The sequence below is a fragment of the Megalops cyprinoides genome, chromosome 15 (assembly GCF_013368585.1).
Source record: "Megalops cyprinoides isolate fMegCyp1 chromosome 15, fMegCyp1.pri, whole genome shotgun sequence".
NCBI classification, from domain to species: Eukaryota; Metazoa; Chordata; class Actinopteri; order Elopiformes; family Megalopidae; genus Megalops; species Megalops cyprinoides.
This window is the reverse complement of record NC_050597.1, coordinates 1157501-1175665: the sequence shown is the minus strand read 5'-3', so window position 1 is coordinate 1175665 and position 18165 is coordinate 1157501. Positions and strand designations below refer to the sequence as shown.

Genomic DNA, 18165 nt, shown 5'->3' with positions numbered 1-18165 from the left:
AGCTTGTTTGAAGCTCTGCTTGGCAGTACTTCCTTGCATTAGACAAATGTGACATTTGTTTATTATTTTTTGCTCAAACTCCACATAATAAATAATGCACATGATTCAGAAACATCAGGTACAACAAGAAAACCAGGATGAAAACAGCCTCTTTCTGTGTAGAAATAACTCAGGCACTTAACAGCTGTTTTACAGGGCAGGTTATAGGTCATGAGTCACTCAGCTACACAGCAGCACAGCTGAGATCACCCATTGTGTTTGGCAATACAGGTACAGGAACATCACCAGCAGACAAGCAAATAACTTCAAATACAGAAAGAATCTCACAAAGAAAGGTCATACAACAGACTGTGAATGTTTAAAACTTCATTCTCATTCTCATGAATACACACACCTTACAATACCCCTGAAAACAGGTTCTCACTGTGCAGACCGGTCTCAGTAAGACACACCCTCATACCCGTTCTGCCGTTTGGAAATCACAGCTTCTCAGCTCGGCCACGGCACGGTGCAGTTCAGGCAGGGTGGAGGAGGTGACGGAGAGGCACGCATTTGGTGTGAAAGTACGGCAGGTAGAGAAGGGGGGTCTGCAGAGAACGAGGTTTCACTATCACACCGGGAGAAGCAAGGCGTTCCACCACACGCTGAACTGAGTGAGCCCCCATGAGCTTCATGGCAGGATCCTCTGTGTGGCTGCCACTCTAACCAAAAAACTGTCAATCAAAGGAAGGAGAGTAAACAATGTACATTAAAACCGGGGGAGGGGGGACATGGAACGTGAAAAATATAAAATATACACAACCTGAAAGGAAGAATCAGGAGAGATGAAGGAAAAGAACTGGACTTATTTCTGGATGGGTCACACCTGCCTGTCTCAGTAATGGTGTCACCCTCCCTTCTGCTTCCAGGTAATTCCTCCTTCACTGACAAAACGGGGTGTCACATTTAAGAGCAAAACATGAAATTGTAAAAGTAAACCTCTAAAGGGATCGGCTATGTGCAGAGACAGTGTGTCCCATGAGCCTGTTATTAAAAATGTTAAAATAAATGTTACATTTTCATATTTAAAAGCATCACTCTAAGCATTTCCATGGTTGTATCTCTTAGCAAATACATGAAATCAAAGGTCCAAATTCATGGATGAGAGATGGTGCACAGCGAGAAGTCTTTTGGTTAAAACACCGCTGCAGTGGTTGTCCCGTCTGGACTGAGACACACAACCAAAGACACCGCGTTCCTCCCGGAGAGCCACATGGACTCTTCATTTTACGACCCAACAAACACAACAAAAGTGACACAACCCAAAACACACACAGAACCCCCCCCCCCCCCCCCCCCCCCCCTTCACTGTGTCAGCTGAGGGACTTGGGCCCATCTCCTGAAGTGTGGCGTATAGTGCCCTCTGGTGGTCCGGCTGGGGGGTGTACATTCAGGATGATTCGGTTGGATGTTCAAGCAAACGAGGGACAAAGAGGGAAATGGGACAGAGAGACAAAATGATCTTTCATACTTCTCTCCCCGCGTCTCTGATCCAAAGTCCAGTTCACCTCAGCATGGTTCTGTTCTGTCACTTCCCCACCTTTCTGTGCTGTTTCTTCCCCCTGCTGGTCCAGACCCAGTTCTGACCCTCTCCGCGGCCTCGGTGCGGAGCTCTAGACGGAGTCACCTCCCCCTGGCTGCTGTGGGTTCGGGGAGTCTGTGAGGGGCGTGGCTGTGTGCTCACACCTTGCTGACGGGCAGGTCGCCATTGTCAGCGGCGGGGGGGGTCTCAGGGGGGCTGTCCTCGCAGCTGCTGCGCCGTCTCCATGGCGACCCCTCGCTCACTTGGACAGGCGTGTCTCCTGCAGGGACAGACGGGCGTGGCGCCCCCCCCGCTGGCTGGGGAGTGGCAAGAGGCTCATGAAGTGCTCGCTGTCCCAGGCCAGGCTGCGCGTGGACAGGGCGTGGCCCCGGGCCCCCAGGGGACTGTGGGCGGGGCGCCACTGCAGGTACGGCCGGGCGAAGGGTGGGGGGGGCCGGGTCGCAGCGGGCGAAACCGGGGGGTGAGGAAGGGTCCCGCTGCTCCTGAAAGAGGGGGTGTGCCCGGCAGGGGCACAGAGACTCGGTCAGGACATGGCCGGCGCACATGCAGGACTGCGGCTGTCGCAGGAAGGACTGCAGAGGCGGCGGCGGCGGCAGCAGTAACAGCAGTGGCAGTAGTTGCAGTAACAGTGGTAGCAGTAGTAGTTGCAGTAACAGTGGTAGCAGTAGTAGTTGCAGTAACAGTGATAGCAGTAGTAGTTGTAGTAACAGTGGTAGCTGTAGCAGTGGCAGTAGCAGGAGTGCTCATCTGTGGAATGTTAGTAAGTCATTGTCAGATTTTACTCTCTGAAAAACAAAGGGAGAAAAGGAGAAAAACACCGTGTAAGAGTTAGCATTAGCATTAGCAAATTCACTGCTCGTTAAGCGCTGCCTCCAGCACAGGACTGCCAAACTCAAGGAGATCTGCAGCTGTCACTCAGGCTGTCTCTCAGCAACCAGGGGTCTATTCAGTCACTGAACAAAAAGGCCACAGTGACGCTGTAAAAATCAATATTTAACTAGAGGCCTTTTTCTTGTACCTTTTCTGTCAGCCATTATGAGGCTGAATGAGGAGAATGAACAGCAAAATGCTGTGCAAGTTATGAAATGAGGAAATACAGCATTTCATTTATTATGGATATTTGATATATTGCTATTACTTGTCACTTTTTGATTGGGTAGAATCACCCCCTTCATTTTTTATTTATTGTTGTTTTTGAGTGTTTGCTCCTTTATCCACAGCCCTGTGCTGACCTCGGTGTGAGAGCAGGTTCACTCATGTAGGAGTGAGGGATGTAGCGTGCGCAGTGCTGACACACTGACAGGCTCACCCTGACTGTCTGACACATTGCGGGCTGCCCAGCGTGTGCTCAAAGCAAACCTAACTGTCTGACACATTGCGGGCTGTCCAGCATGTGCTCAAAGCAAACCTGACTGTCTGACACATTGCGGGCTGTCCAGCATGTGCTCAAAGCAAACCTGACTGTCTGACACATTGCGGGCTGTCCAGCGTGAGCTCAAAGCAAACCTGACTGTCTGACACATTGCGGGCTGCCCAGCGTGTGCTCAAAGCAAACCTGACTGTCTGACACAAGCAAACGCCCTCCCCACTGCGGCCCCCAGGAGCCTCAGTTCAACCCCTTTAGGTCAGTGTCTCAGCCCCGCTGCTGTCTGGACCCTCACAGGCATGAGCAGATAATTCTTTGTGAAAGAATTGTGTTGTAAGGGCCCTGTTTTCTATTTGGTTGTTTCCCAAATTCAATAATGCATTTTTCAGCTTCTGTAAATCAGATCAATGAGGCATTCTAGTAAGTTTCAGGGCCAGAATTAGTTTAAGGCATTTAGTTTTGCAGTTAATAGAACAACTAAGTAAGCTTCGCTGACACTCAATACTCAATAGAAAAATATGACAATTTGTATTTGCATACATTCATCCTAACAGACTAACAGTTAAGAAACCTTCAATCAAAAAACCAGCATACGCAAGCTTGTGTTCCTGAGACCAAGGCAGAGAAACTCTGTTTATACAAAGAAAACACCCGTAATTATGTCTGAGTCAGAGAGATGCTAAATACCATTTCTCTGTATATATCTAATATTCAAATCTATGGGTTAGTCCTCATAACAGGAAACTGTCTGATGTAGCACTGAGAAGAATAAGTTTTATATCTGCCTAAATCAGCTGATAGTGCAGTCAAGACGAGGTCAGTTCACGTTCACAGACACTCCACCGAGGTAAGAGAGAAAGCAGCCCATGCAATCGCTGAGCGCGTGCAGAGTGCATTCTACTGCTGCTGCTCCACCAGCACAAGCACCGCAACACTCAGATAACACACACACACACACACACTCACACACTCACACACTCACATACACACACACACACACACAGACACGCACACGCACACACACACACACACACACTCGCGCACGCGCACGCGCACACGGACACGGACACGCACACGCACGCACGCACGCGCGCATACACACACACACGCACGCGCGCATACACACACACACACACACACACACACGCACGCGCGCACACACACACTCACACACACACACGCACGCGCGCACACACACACACGCTCTAGAGGATGACAGTGAGGAAAGGATGGCATGAACACAAGAGCTGGATCGACACAAACAGCCACAAACCAAGCTTTTCTTTAAAAAACTCTGAGATTAGCACAGCGCTAAGGGGCAGCATGCATGAGGCCCTGAGGTTAACACCAAGCATCAAAACAACACCCCCCCCCCCCCCCCCCCCCCAAAAAAAAAAAAAAAACCCTGAGCCTAGAGTTAACTGCAAACACATTTCCCATAATGCACTGAGTTCCCACAGCTGTTCGCTGACTCTAAAAATGGGAGCTGAAACTATCACACACAAACACAAAACCTACTGACTCTATAAATGAAATGGACTCACGACAGGTGGACGGATTCAGAGGTAGGGTTATGGAGACTCATGCCCAACACAGACACCCACAGAGGTGAGGTGGAAAGAGAGTGGGTTATGTGTCAGAGACGGGCAGCAGGCAGTGCACCTGAGACGACTGATTCTGCCTGGGTCAGCGCTGGATGGTACCAGAGACTGAAGGAGCCTCTCTCTCTGCCCTGAATGCTGGGCACTCAAAACAGCAGGCTTCACAGCACCGTCTGCTGATAAGATCTGCTAAGACCACAGAAACGCACGCAGGCTTCTATCATCAAAGTTGAGAATTTAAAAAAAAGCCTTCTTTGAAGTTCATGCTAAACAACTTATTCGTTCATCAGACAAGTGTTATCATGGGCCAATCTAAGCTCTTGCTTCACAGGCTACACAGTTACACAGTTAGGCATTTACTGAAACAGGTCAGGGAAGGTGCCGGTGGTGGTGAAAATCAAACCTATAGCCTACCGGTTACAATACTGACTCCTCTGCTGTTTCACCGTATGCCCACTGAGATCAGGAAGGAAATCTAAAGGTCTAAACACATCGGAGAGGGGCAACGATCGGCCCCGACGGCAGAGGTCAGAGAAAACAATAACAGACGCACACGAAAAGACAAACGGTTAGTCTGATCAGGTCACCACCGGGCGACCGGGGGCAGCCGGCTCAGGTGGGGCAGCGAGGCGGGATGGGATGGGGGTCTATGGACGGTGGGAGAGGGTGGAGTAGCACAATGGGAGATGAAACTGTATTTATGGATGATAAGGGTTTTTCTGGGCAGCAGAAAGCTGAAAAAAATAAATCCCACTCATCCATGTTGCACTCATCCGCAGACGAGAGAGAGAACCTGCTTCAGACACGAGAGCTCACGTACGTGTTGCATTCAGCGTTTGGGGACGAATACCTCTGAAAACAAGGGTTCGACAGCCTTCTGGCCTGCCGCATCTGCAACAACACATCGCAAAAGGTGATTAGAGGGGCAGCCTGACCCTCCAGCCATGACAGAGTAGGGCACAGAAAGGGGAGCTGGAACCAGGCTGGCTCATTATACCCCTTTCCCACTGTAGAGCTGGAACCAGGCTGGCTCATTATACCCCTTTCCCACTGTAGTGCAGGAACCAGACTGGCTCAGTAAATGTGTTTTTCCATGTAGAGCTGGAACCAGTCAAACTTATTGAATTCCTTTTCTGCTAAAAACTGAGAAGAACACAGGCGGGCGACAGAAACACGCTACTGCCACTGATCACAACGAACCAGAGAGAGGCTAAAATGGAAGCCATGTACAGGGGAAATCCCCTCAGTCAGCCAGACAAAGACCGTGCAGGTGATCTGAACAAATGACAGTATTCTGTGCCCTCTGCATATCTTTCTGTCATTTGTGCACCTTGGCTAGCCCACAAAGCAGTAGCAGACTTACCTGCTCGTCTGTGTGCAGACACCAGCAATCGCTACAAGACAACGCACAGCAGCTGTGGTTGCAGCTAACGTGGTGGAAAAGCAGTATCGCTGCACCAGGTTAGGCAGCTTTGGTTCTGGCCCTGGCAAACATGGTTTCAGTTCTACAGTGGAACAGGAGAGTCACAACTGTGCTGATTGATCACTGTGGGTGTTCCTAACCTGCCGAGGATTGTGGAAACCACATACTGATCTGCATGCTTCTCAAAGTGTTTAATAAGCTCTGAAAGCCTGTGGAAGTAATCACAGCTAGAGTAATCATAGCCAGAGTAATCACAGCTAGAGTAATCATAGCCAGAGTAATCACAGCTAAAGTAATCATAGCCAGAGTAATCACAGCTAGAGAAAGCATAGCTAAAGCATGTGCAGCTAGACTAATCGTAGCTAGAGGAATCACAGCTACACTAGACTGTTAGCAGCTATAGTAATCACAAACTAATCACAGTGAGAGTAATTACAGCTAGACTAATCAGAGCTAGAGTAATCATAGCTACAGCAAGTGCAGGTTGACTTGAATTGCAGACAAACTTATCATAGCTAGACTATTCACAGCTAGACTAACCACAGCTAGACTAAACACAGCTACAATATTCACAGCTAGACTAACCACAGCTAGACTAAACACAGCTACAGTATTCACAGCTAGACTAACCACAGCTGGACTAACCACAGCTGGACTGAGAGACAGACTCATGGCTGACAGGAGCACGTGGCATGAGCACAAAGGCACCCCATGAGGGACAGACGCTCCGCACAGCAGGGGGCACAGACACGCCCCTCCCCTCCCTCCACCGCAGGGCAGCGGGAACCTACAGACGCTGCCGACCGGCCTGGACCGCGCTGGGCTACGATGGCCCCCGAGATGGCCTTTATCCAGCTGTGCATCTCCTCTGGGCTGTCCGCCTGGGGGTAGAGGGAGAGAGAAGGGGGGAGAGGGAGAGAGAGGGAGGGAGAGGGAGAGAGAGGGAGCGGTCAATGACAGGATAAAGCAGGGAGGTAACGGTGGCCTCAAACCTCCCTCAGGGAGACGAGGGAGGCATGGGACTCCCTGTTCTCACCTGAACGTAAAAGGTCCTAGAGGTGGTGACCACTTCAAAAAGATTATCCCTCATCATTATGTCCCTGCAGAGAAACACAGGACACAGACTTAAATTCAGCTCTGGGTGCATGTGAAAGGAAAAATGAATGATGCGTGATGATGAAATTTGTATTATTAAAATTAGACCATTTGTCATATCAATCTCTTTTGTATGCATTCATTTTTAACAGTGAATGTGTCACACTGGCAGCTACACGCTCCCAATATACAAACATATACAGCACACACATACAGCACAGACACACACACACACACACACACACAAACACAGGGCTGGTGTGTGCTGAAATGCAGCTCTCCGACTCACCGCTGTTTGCACTCCTGAACTTTGTGAACTTCTTTCAGTGGGATTATTCGGAGGGGGTCCTTATCCTGTGAGACAGAGAGAGACAGAGAGAGCGGTCACACATCCCTGGAAAGCATGAAATCCACAGGTTGTCTCTCATCACAGTACAGTATCACTCGTGTGTAATGTGTCAGGCACTGCCTGAAGATCAGGGCTGAAGAGAAGAGCTGATGCTTACATCCAGCACATGAGTTTGGGACTTCAGTGTGTCTACTACAGGCAGGGAAGAGCCTGTCCTTCAGACCTGTTTATGCTGAAACACATTTAATAGTGAAAAGATGGACTGTGTGTGTGAGTGTGTGTGTGTGTTTACAGTTCCTGCATGAGAGCTGATGATACAGACATTGTGTTGTGGAGGTTGCTACTGGAATAATTCCCATCATTCTAGGGCAAGCTTCTAACAGAGCCCCTTAATTAAAAAGCCAGGATTTCAGCCCTGTTTCTCACAAACGCGGGAAAACACAGGCAACCGTGGGCAAACACAGGTAAAGGCGGGCAGACGAAGGCAAACGTGGGCAAACACAGGCAGACGCAGGAGCCAGCTCCACTCCATCCTGGGTTGTGTTTTTCTCTGCGCTTTGCCACCGCTCCTGTGGCTGAGAGCGCTCAGGGTGTGAAGGGTGTGGTAACACCTGCGACCACAGCGGAGGAAGCAGGCGAATGATCTGCAGGGCAGGAAATGACCTCATACCAACACCAGCACTGCTCTGAACTCAGAGTCCCAGGTCCCTCACCGGGTTATTACTGTCACTTCCAAAATGAGTACACAATGCGAGAATCATAACCTTCTACTGCTGAACCCTGTGCAAAAAGAGTCTCACCTCACCAGAGCTTATTTTATCACCTGGCTAACCACTCAGCCCTAGAGGTACTCTAAAGGTTAGTGTGAGTGTTTAATCTATGCTAAATAATATCATTAGGTAGCAGGTAGCAGTAGCTCTCAGAGCAGTTTGTTTCAAACAGAGCCCTTACTGGCAGACCACCGCACTGCCCCAGGGACTGGCAAAAGACACACTCAGAAAGACCAGCAATGTGGGAGTCCCTGGGACAGAGCAATTTGGTGGGACGACAGCATCGAGAGATATCTTCAGAACACATGCAGCACATGAGATCTCTTCACCTCTTTAAAGTACCATGTTTCTAAACAATCCCTGTACCCTTTATCATTAATAGATACAACCATGTCTGTAAGAGATGTCCACATAACGCATCTGTGTATTATAACAAATAACATTACCTTTGGTCATTTAGCAACTGCATTATGAAATACTATCCTTAAGCCTTTCTACATTATTAATCTGCAGCCATCATTGGTGCAGTAGTTGTCGCATGTAAACTTGTTGCTCCTGCCACACAGGACTCCGTATATGTGCTTCAGGCCGACCGCATTCACTGTGGAGGTGAACAAAGAGCATGCAGGCTCACCAGCTCTGACTTGAAATAGCTCAATGAGTTCTCCTCCAAAAGGAAATATCTTCGCTTCCAGTTCTTCCTCTGAGAGATCACATGTAAACAAACAAAAAATATGAGAGAACAAACATCTAAAACACAAAACACCATATCAAACACCATATCCCCCTGCATGGGTGGCACTTCACATACAGAGCGCCCTCTAAAGGAGAGGAGGATAAAGTGCAGCCTGCTCACCATGGCCCCCTGCTTCACGCAGTATCCAGCCTTGATCATGGCCTGGTCTTGCGCCACTTTGCTCAGGAAGTAGGGGAGGGGGCTGTGGGACCCCCTTGGCTCCTCCCGGCCGCCCTCCAGCTGTCCGTCACCCCCTTCCTGTTGAGGACACAGGCCCGGGGGGGGGGGGGGGGGGGGGTTTAGCCTGCATCATCTGACACTATCCATGAGCTGTAGCAGAACTCTGCGGCAGGGTGCTATGGGGTACAGCCTCACCTGTGTAGGGGTGATGATGGGCACCCCCCCTATGATGTCTGTCCTGTATGAAACCTGCTTCTTGGTACCCAGGGAATCTTGGGAGGGCTTTAGGGTCTCGGCAGTGTGGGGCACATCGCAAGGTTTTGGCACCTGCAGAGACAGAGGAGAGACTGTGAGCACCCCGAGCAGGAGGGACGCTGGTCAATTTAACTGCAGCGCGTACTGCTAAGCACAGACCCGAACCAGACCTTCAAACGCAGCAACGGCCCTCTGCCCTGCCCCGAGGGCCTGGCTACAGGGGCCTCAGGGAGGCAGACAGAACACATGATAACCAGCTGTTCCAGGAAAAAGCCCAGAGAAGGAGTATGGTTGGCCATCACAAGCATTTATAAACATTCCCTATGACAGCTTCTTGTGTGTTCTGTGCAATGAACTGAACAACTTCCCCGGGGGTTATTTTCATTTCATTGGCTTACTGACCAGAAAACAACATTAAAATCCAGTGAGGTAGACCGCTGTGAGGTAAACCGCTGATAGCTATTGTGCTGAGACTCGGAGGCCATGCATCCCGCAGCTGAGAGCACGCCTCTGTGATGGCTGTCTGCAGCGTGTGCACCGAGCGTTACTCACAGTGCTGAGACGGTGCCACGCTGTGTGCGTCTGCAGCACAGCGCTTACAGGCCACGCCCCCAGCACAGCGCTTACAGGCCACGCCCCCAGCACAGCGCTTACAGGCCACGCCCCCAGCACAGCGCTTACAGGCCACTCCCTCCAGCACAGCGCTTACAGGCCACGCCCCCAGCACAGCGCTTACAGGCCACTCCCTCCAGCACAGCGCTTACAGGCTACGCCCCCAGCACAGCGCTTACAGGCCACGCCCCCAGCACAGCGCCCCCAGCACAGCGCTTACAGGCCACGCCTCCAGCACAGCGCTTACAGGCCACGCCCCCAGCACAGCGCTTACAGGCCACGCCCCCAGAGACGCCAGTCACTGCCCCTCTCAGCTGCCACTCCGCACTCTGCTGAAAACCTACGGCACAGGCTCCACTGCGCTGAGAGGGATGACTGAATGCACACTCAGGCAGATGTAAGGGGCAGGGACAGCCAGGATGGCGGTGATGTCAGAGCAGCGGGGGGGGGGGGGGGGTAACGACACTCACTGTGATCTTCGTGGCCTTGTTGAGCTCCTTCACCCACTCCACCAGGTCCTGCTGGTCGTTGGCCTGCAGGAAGTACTTCCTCCTGCCGGTGTTAATGACTGCAGAGACAGGGGGTAGATCATGAAAAACGCCTCCATCCTCTGCTGGACAGGACATCCTTAGGGGACGTCATGTAAACAGTTTAACGTGTGGCGTGTTCCGAAGAAAAGGAAGTGCAAAAGTAATGTGGCCAAATTACATTACATTACATTACATGCCTGAAGGCAGACAGACAGACAGCACAGCACAGCACAGCACACAGCCTGCAGACAGACAGCTGTATCACTGTTTTAGAAACGCCCTGTATGAAGCCTGCAGCACTGTGTTTGCCGGTGTCCCGTGTCTTGTGGAAATCACAGGGACAGTAAATGCACAGAACGCAGTGAGCTAGCGTTCTCCATCACACCTGCACTTCTCCACAGAACCTCCTCCATTCACCGCACCGGCAATGTTGCAATGCCAGACCAACAGAATCCTGCTTTGTTGCAATAAACTGATTCAGCAAATAAACTTGAATTTGCTCACGAATTGGCTGAGGCTTATCTGCGTTTTGCTGGTCTGGAATAAAGTGAATCTAAGTTGTTCATTTGAAAGTGCACCAGACACCAGTGACTTTCGAGTGTGAACGTGGCCTAAAGTGGAGCCCAGGGGACCCATTCGGCTGCATCAACACCACAGCCGACAGGAAGTGGTCATGCAGGGGCCGGCACATCATACAGGATGTGGTTGTCCCTGCAGGCAGAGGACAGATGGAGGCAGCAGGGTGAACCAGGTAAGGAGAGCGTAATGTGGCAGGTGTCTCTAAGCCAAACCGCATTTATGCGGCTCAGCTGTTTATACATAATGCTGCCAGTGATGAAGCAGCACTGGGAGAGCTGACACAACCACACTGAACGCAAAAGGTTCAATAAACCCCGCCTGTAACATGAAGCAATGCTGGACAGTAAGAATTGTCCCAGCTGCATCATGAAAACGCGAAGGACAGGGGGACTCCAGCTTCACTGGAGCAGGGTGAAGCTGACCGCCCAGCGGAGCTGTGTGTTGTAAGCGCAGGGTGAAGCTCACCGCTGAGCAGAGCTGTGTGCTGTAAGCGCAGGGTGAAGCTCACAGCCGAGCGGAGCTGTGTGCTGTATGCTGGCTCTCTGGAACAGCGCCTCAGGCCTCAGCAAAAGCAGGTCAGTGCCACACTTTCTGCACTGAGACAAAAAGCTCCCCTTACAACCCCTGTGAGAATGGCAGCCTCACACACTCAACACTGCAGGGCACCATGATACAGGCAGCTGGGCTAGGGACACACACACACACACACACACATTTTTAAGCAGTATTTGACTGAACTGTGGCGAAAGGTTGCCGGTTCGATCCCTGTTGGGACACTGCTGCTGTACCCTTGGGCAAGGTACTTGCCTCAGTAAACATCCAGCTGTATAAATGAATAACATTGTAAAGAACTGTAACCTATGTAAGTCGCTTTGGATAAAAGCGTCTGCCAAATGAATAAATGTAAATGTAAACTGTGCTCGACTCAAGAGTGCAACAACAGTGTCCCAAGTGGGCACCGAGCACTCAAACTTTGCACCCTGCTTGACACACTGACACACAGACACACAGGTGCACAGACACACAGGCACATGTAGATAACACAAAGCAGCACACAGATGTACACACTCCAACAGTCGGGTGAACAGACAGGCAGAAAGTCACACACACTGCACACAGACCTCGCTCTTGGTCTCCTTTGGTGTTGGGGACACACTGGAACCCCAACTCAAGACTACCGTCCCAGCAGTTTTATACCTCCACACCAGTCCTGACACAGTCAAAGGGCTCCCTCAGCAGTGAGAGCGCCCCCTGGCTGCATGGAGTGAAATCTAAACTCCACAGTCATGACGTAACTCACCCTGGAATGGCGCAATAAGATAGGAAGCTAAGAGAAGGAGAGAAACAGGGAAAGAAAGGGAGGGAGGGAACCTCCCGGAACTCTTACCGAAACAGAACTCCGCCTTCGGCCTCTGCTTTGTGGCATCGCTGACCTGCAGGGCGGGAGGAGAGTGTGAGGGGACGACAGGGGACACCGCAGCCCAATCGATTGCGCTTTGGTCTGGAACCTGTTCCACTGACCTTGGAAATGTAGGTGAGTTGGAGGGAGCCCACGCTGCTCGTCCCAGCCGGAAGGTTCTGTGGGACAGAGAGGAGGCAGGCGGGGAGGAGAAACGATGCAGTCAACAGCTTATGGTACTTCGGTGCCTGGGACTTTGCTCAGGCATAAACATTGTTTAAAAACAACGACATGGTTTTGTGGTATTCCTATTGCTTTCTTTTATTTTAGCAAAAAAAGGTCGGTTACATTTTCTTACACTGTATGGAAAGACTACAGTGTTTCCACTAAAAAAAGTTGAACACAGGCTGAAGATGAAACACTCAACATTTTCAACATTTCATTTTGGGTTCATACAGAATGCCAGATGAAATTTACATGTCTTGCATATTGAGAGATTAAAGCCAAGTTCCCTAAAACTTTCAGCATGTCTTTGGAGTTATAAAAAGCACAGAGGTGAATAATGCAGTCTGAAAAACATGAATAAATGATGGTGCCATGCTGAAACTCCACTTGGGCCCACCACACTGAGTTTTTTTATCAACACTCTGATCTAGTTCCAGAGAAAGGTGGGGTTTCTGGTTTGAAAAGAGCTCCTTGCTGTATAAGCTTATAAAAACTTGAGTGAGGGAGAGAAAGAGGTAACTTGTTTTTTGCACTAAATCAACTGAAGAGGAAACAGGATGTCCTTCTACTAATAGCTCTGTTTTCAAATATCATGCTGTATCCACCTCTATTAACACAGCCACACGCTCTCTCACACACACACACACACACACACACGTGCATGCACATGAACACACAAACGTGTTTAAATGTATGTACGCATTTACCACATTAAATAGCCTGCATCGATTTAGTAAAACAGCGCAGATATGCTTTGGCACCAGGCCACCTCAGTGGCAGGTGGGCGGATACGCACACCAGACGCCCACATGCAAAAAAACTAAACTAACTTGATTCTTTAATGCAACAACTTACGGGAATACCCTCCATACTTTTTCCAGGGTAATGAGTGACACACACTTACACACACACACACACACACACACACACACAGATGCACACACACAGATGCACACACACACACAGATGCACACACACACACACACACACACACACACACACACACACACACACACACACACACACACACAGATGCACACACACACACACACACACACACACACTGAGGTGCTGAGGTGCTCGTGCGGTAAATGAAGTTCTCATTACAGAAAACTTTCATTTCACAGAGATGGGGCACTTCCTGTGCAGGGCCTGAGGGCCAATCCCGGAGCGGGCCAATCCCAGAGCGGGCCAATCCCGGAGCGGGCCAATCCCGGAGCGGGCCAATCCCGGAGCGGGCCAATCCCGGAGCGGGCCAATCCCGGAGCGGGCCAATCCCGGAGTGGACACGCGTGGGGAGGACCTTCAATCACATGACTGTCTGTGTGGTGTCACATCTGCACCACATTCAGAATCCACTTCTAACAGCTTTTATTGAATTATAATTTTTTAACCACACCCCGGCTCCAGGGGCCTCCTACCTGCGGGTTGTCCATGTACCACATCAGGCTGCCCTCCAGCGTGTCCAGGATGAAGTATCGACGCAGGAACCTGCCGCTGTTCTCATTCTCCTCAACATCCAGGAACCCACACAGACGGTTCTGCCGATCCACATAGGGCATCTCTGCGGATGGGCATGCCACTGCTGCTGGGAAGGTCAGAGAGAGAGGAAGAAAAAAAGCAGAGTGTGAGAAAGGTGTGTGTGTGTGTGTGTGTGTGTGTGTGTGTGTGTGTGTGGTTGTGTGTGTGTGAACCAGCAGGTTCTGCCTTTCTGACATCTGGTTCCAGCTACACTACAACTCAGGCTCTCTCCCTCAATGCATTACTTCCTTATCAACAATAATCCAATCTGGCAACCCTGTAGCAGGTCCATCGTTTCCTCTTCACGGCTCTGCCCACCACAGAGGAAGCAAGAAAGCATGTCTAACACCTCACTCCACCAGCTTCTGTTTCCCCACACCGAGCTGTCACACACACCGAGCAATGTCACACACCAAACCCTGTCACACACCAAACTCTGTCACATACTGAACCCTGTCACACACCGAACCCTGTCACACACCGAACCCTGTCACACACCGAACCCTGCCGCCATGGACACCGTCACCACGAGCAGAACAGAAAGGTCTGCTTATCATTCTCAGGTCAACGTCAGAGAGCCGATCTCAGGCTGCGACGTCCCTGGAGCATGACGGCAAGGCGTGAGGGGCCAGTTTTGGCCCTGTGGTAGTGTGCCTTGCTGCCCGAGCTGAGTGTTAATGCTGAGTGTGAGTAAAAACACCTGCTTCTGTGTGAGGGCTGGAAGGGTGGCTGCAGTGGAACTGTTTACAGGGGCAGAGGCCAGGCTTCCAGCAGGAAGCAGACCAGCGTCTTACATTATCTTCAGAAAATACAGAGCCCTGGAGATCGAGACTAATTCCTTGGAAAATGCGGAAAATGTTTGCTATAAATTCTGAATATTTGTAAAAACAGGTCATGTATGCTAGCCTGGAAACAGACGAATGTTCCCAAATGTTATTCTTCTTCTCCTGACAGGGGAGGTTACAACACTGCCTGTAACTTATTCAGAATCCTGAATTCTGGGGCAGAGAGGCTTCTCAGGCGCACAGAGCCATGCCATCCCCCTGCTGGTGCTCAGGCTGTTCTGAGATCAGCACACACAACGGCTGGAGTTCTGCAGTGTGCAAAAACACAGAGCCATGCTGTTCTGGGATCAGCACACACAGCGGCTGGAGTTCTGCCATGTGCAGAAACACAGAGCCATGCTGTCACAGCCACAGTGCAGCACTGCGCTCGGGGCACAATGCTAAACTTACACTGCGCTCTGGGCACAATGCTAAACTTACACTGCGCTCTGGGCACAATGCTAAACTTACACAGCCCACAAAACCACATCCCACGCACAGCTCACAGCGACTGCCAACCAGCCTGCCCGCTGCCAGTCTGCACACATAAAGAACCGCTGCCGGGCACCTCCAGAGAGCTCTGCAAATAACTATGCTTAAGAAGTAAAGCTGCTAATAAAGTCTAAGTAAAGTCTCTGTAAAGACCTGTGGAAGGTAATCAATCCAAGAAGCAAATAAAAGAAGCAATACCTTATATACATAATTGGCTTGCTTTTGCCATATTATCCATTCATACAGCTAGACAGTTTATTGAAGGCATTCAGGATAACCACCCTGCTCAAGGGCTCAGCTGCAGGGCCCCACCTGGGAAACACAGAAACAGGTGCCCTGAGCACCTGTGCAGACTGTACCCTCAGCAGCACACCTGCCTCTTCCCTGGAGGCCCTGCGGAAGAGGGGTCAGAGGACATGCCAGCCATGTCTCACGACGGCCCCACCCACCCTGCAGCCATGCCCCCCACGCTGCGTGAGAGCGTCTGCATGCAGGATCCCATGTGAGGCAGCTTTGTCCCCGCTGGCAGCTGTGTGTCCCGGGCACAGAGAGGCATGATGGGACATGGGAGGGGCCTAAGGCTCAACAATGTAGGTGGCGGATAATGGCCACATTATTCCCGCTGGAGCTGCAGGAAGAGAAGTGTATAGCCTCGTGCGCAGAGCGTAAGAGGGCTCTGCTGAAACAATGGCCATCGTGTTACGGGGAAAACAATGGAGAATCGAGTAAAAAAAGCACAATGCTTTCTGAGCGGCTTTCCCGCACCTCCCCCGTCTCTGCTGAAACACTCGCAAAAGGGGGTCTTTGTTTTGCAGTGCAGGGCCAGTTCGTCTGGAGGAGTGCCTGCACAGGTCATCCGAGCCCCCGCCAGACCAGGCCAAACGCAGGGCAGAGAGAACACAGCCACCTCCCTCTCTAAACCACACAGGGGACCAACACACGCAAGGGATACATTATACTGGAGCGACTTCACAATGTCCTGCAATGCCCGGCCTGCTGAAGGCACGCAGCCAAGCAGTAGCCTCATAAAACACTCACGGATGAAAGTGTCACTCTGTGAACTCCAGGTGACAGCGTGCTCCAGGTGACAGCACAGAGACTGTACCCCAGCTGTCAGACAGGTTATGTTTGATTCTGCTCACTTCTCCTTCACAGTCATCCTACAGGCATGACATTCCAGTATGGAGGAGCCTATACCAGACTGCCTGCAATGACACATTTCTGGACCCTGGCCAAGTCTAAACAAGCAGAGTGAGACAGTGAGCACTCCATTTCAGCTGTTCCACTCGCCTCCCTCCGTTCTGGGAACTGCCCTCTACATTCCTCCCCCTGCTGCACGATCACTCAGAGAGGGAGAGGTGGGGGGGGCCCTTTCTGACCCAGCTCCGCCCAGCTCATACAAACCAAATGCGTCTCTTTCAGGGAGCTCTGGGGCAGAGTGTTCAAATGTAGCCTGCATGGAAAAACGACAGCCTGGTATTAAAGACCTTGTTTTAGAAGGCTCCTCAAAGACCTTGTTTTAGAAGGCTCCTCAAAAACACTTCACCCATATTCTAACACTGGCATAGTGACAGCATATACACTTCTTTATGTTAATGTGCTGGCAAAGAGATTAACAGCTTGAACTAGGCCCCTCAATGGAAGGTTATTGGTTTGATTCCCAGTGGGGCTCTGCTATGGTACCCTTGAGACAGTGACATAACCAGGATTTCTTTATTAAATACCCAGATTTAAAAATATCATATACATAATTCAGATCCCCAAGGACGAGTGATTCTACTCAGCAGCTAATAATAATAATAATAATAATAATGGTCAGTGTGATGCAGCTTTGCGAGGGCGCTGCAGAAGGAGTTGAGGGGACACGCCAGTGGTTTTGTAAAACATTGATATTAGTATGTCAAAAAATGACATGAGTGATTTACTTTCATTTTATTCTCCTGAAACACAGTTTTCCACAGGCAGCAGGCCACAGGCCAGGCTCAAAGCCCCACTTCTCTGAGCTGCCTCTCCAACCGCACCAACACACACAGCAGGCTAACACTGCGCAGAGCACTCACTCAAAACGTCTCCTTCAGGTCATCCTGCACAACACAGCTTTCTGTGCATCTACGCCCCCAAGGACCATCCCCTCATCTCCGCTTCCTCTCTCCCTCTCTCTGTCCTCTCTCTCCCCCGCCCCCCTCCCCTTCCTCCCTCTCTCTGTCCTCTCTCCCCCCCCGCCCCCCTCCCCTTCCTCCCTCTCTCTGTCCTCTCTCTCCCCCCGCCCCCCCCCCCTCTCTCTCTGTCCCCCCCCCCCTCCCTCTCTCTGTCCTCTCTCTCCCCCCCGCCCCCCCCCTCCCTCTCTCTGTCCTCTCTCCCCCCCCCCCCCTCCCTCTCTCTGTCCTCTCTCTCCCCCCCCGCCCCCCCCCTCCCTCTCTCTGTCCCCCCCCCCCTCCCTCTCTCTGTCCTCTCTCTCCCCCCCGCCCCCCCCCTCCCTCTCTCTGTCCTCTCTCCCCCCCCCCTCCCTCTCTCTGTCCTCTCTCTCCCCCCCTGCCCCCCCCCCCCCCCTCCCTCTCTCTGTCCCTCTCTCCCCCCCCCCCCTCCCTCTCTCTGTCCCCCCCCCCCCCCCCCCTCTCTCTGTCCT

At 51.2% G+C, this 18165-nt stretch overlaps 1 protein-coding gene across 2 annotated transcripts in view; it reads right to left on the bottom strand.

The window, feature by feature from the left end:
* Positions 1-1366: 1366 nt before the first annotated feature.
* LOC118790515 (pleckstrin homology domain-containing family A member 1-like) overlaps positions 1367-18165 on the bottom strand; it is a 20149-nt gene continuing 3350 nt past the window's right edge. Inside the window, exons 2-13 of one of the 2 annotated variants that reach the window (XM_036547454.1) lie at positions 14124-14287; positions 12600-12656; positions 12466-12511; positions 10440-10537; positions 9298-9429; positions 9043-9180; positions 8821-8889; positions 7357-7421; positions 7009-7072; positions 6764-6853; positions 5370-5440; positions 1740-2064 (exon numbers count right to left, since the gene is read on the bottom strand). In XM_036547454.1, coding sequence (XP_036403347.1) covers positions 1821-2064; positions 5370-5440; positions 6764-6853; positions 7009-7072; positions 7357-7421; positions 8821-8889; positions 9043-9180; positions 9298-9429; positions 10440-10537; positions 12466-12511; positions 12600-12656; positions 14124-14264 — 1215 coding nt within the window. In that variant the 5' untranslated portion in view covers positions 14265-14287 and the 3' untranslated portion in view covers positions 1740-1820. Of the gene's footprint in view, positions 2065-5369; positions 5441-6763; positions 6854-7008; positions 7073-7356; positions 7422-8820; positions 8890-9042; positions 9181-9297; positions 9430-10439; positions 10538-12465; positions 12512-12599; positions 12657-14123; positions 14288-18165 lie in introns of both variants that reach the window. The other variant, XM_036547453.1, reaches the window with a different exon arrangement.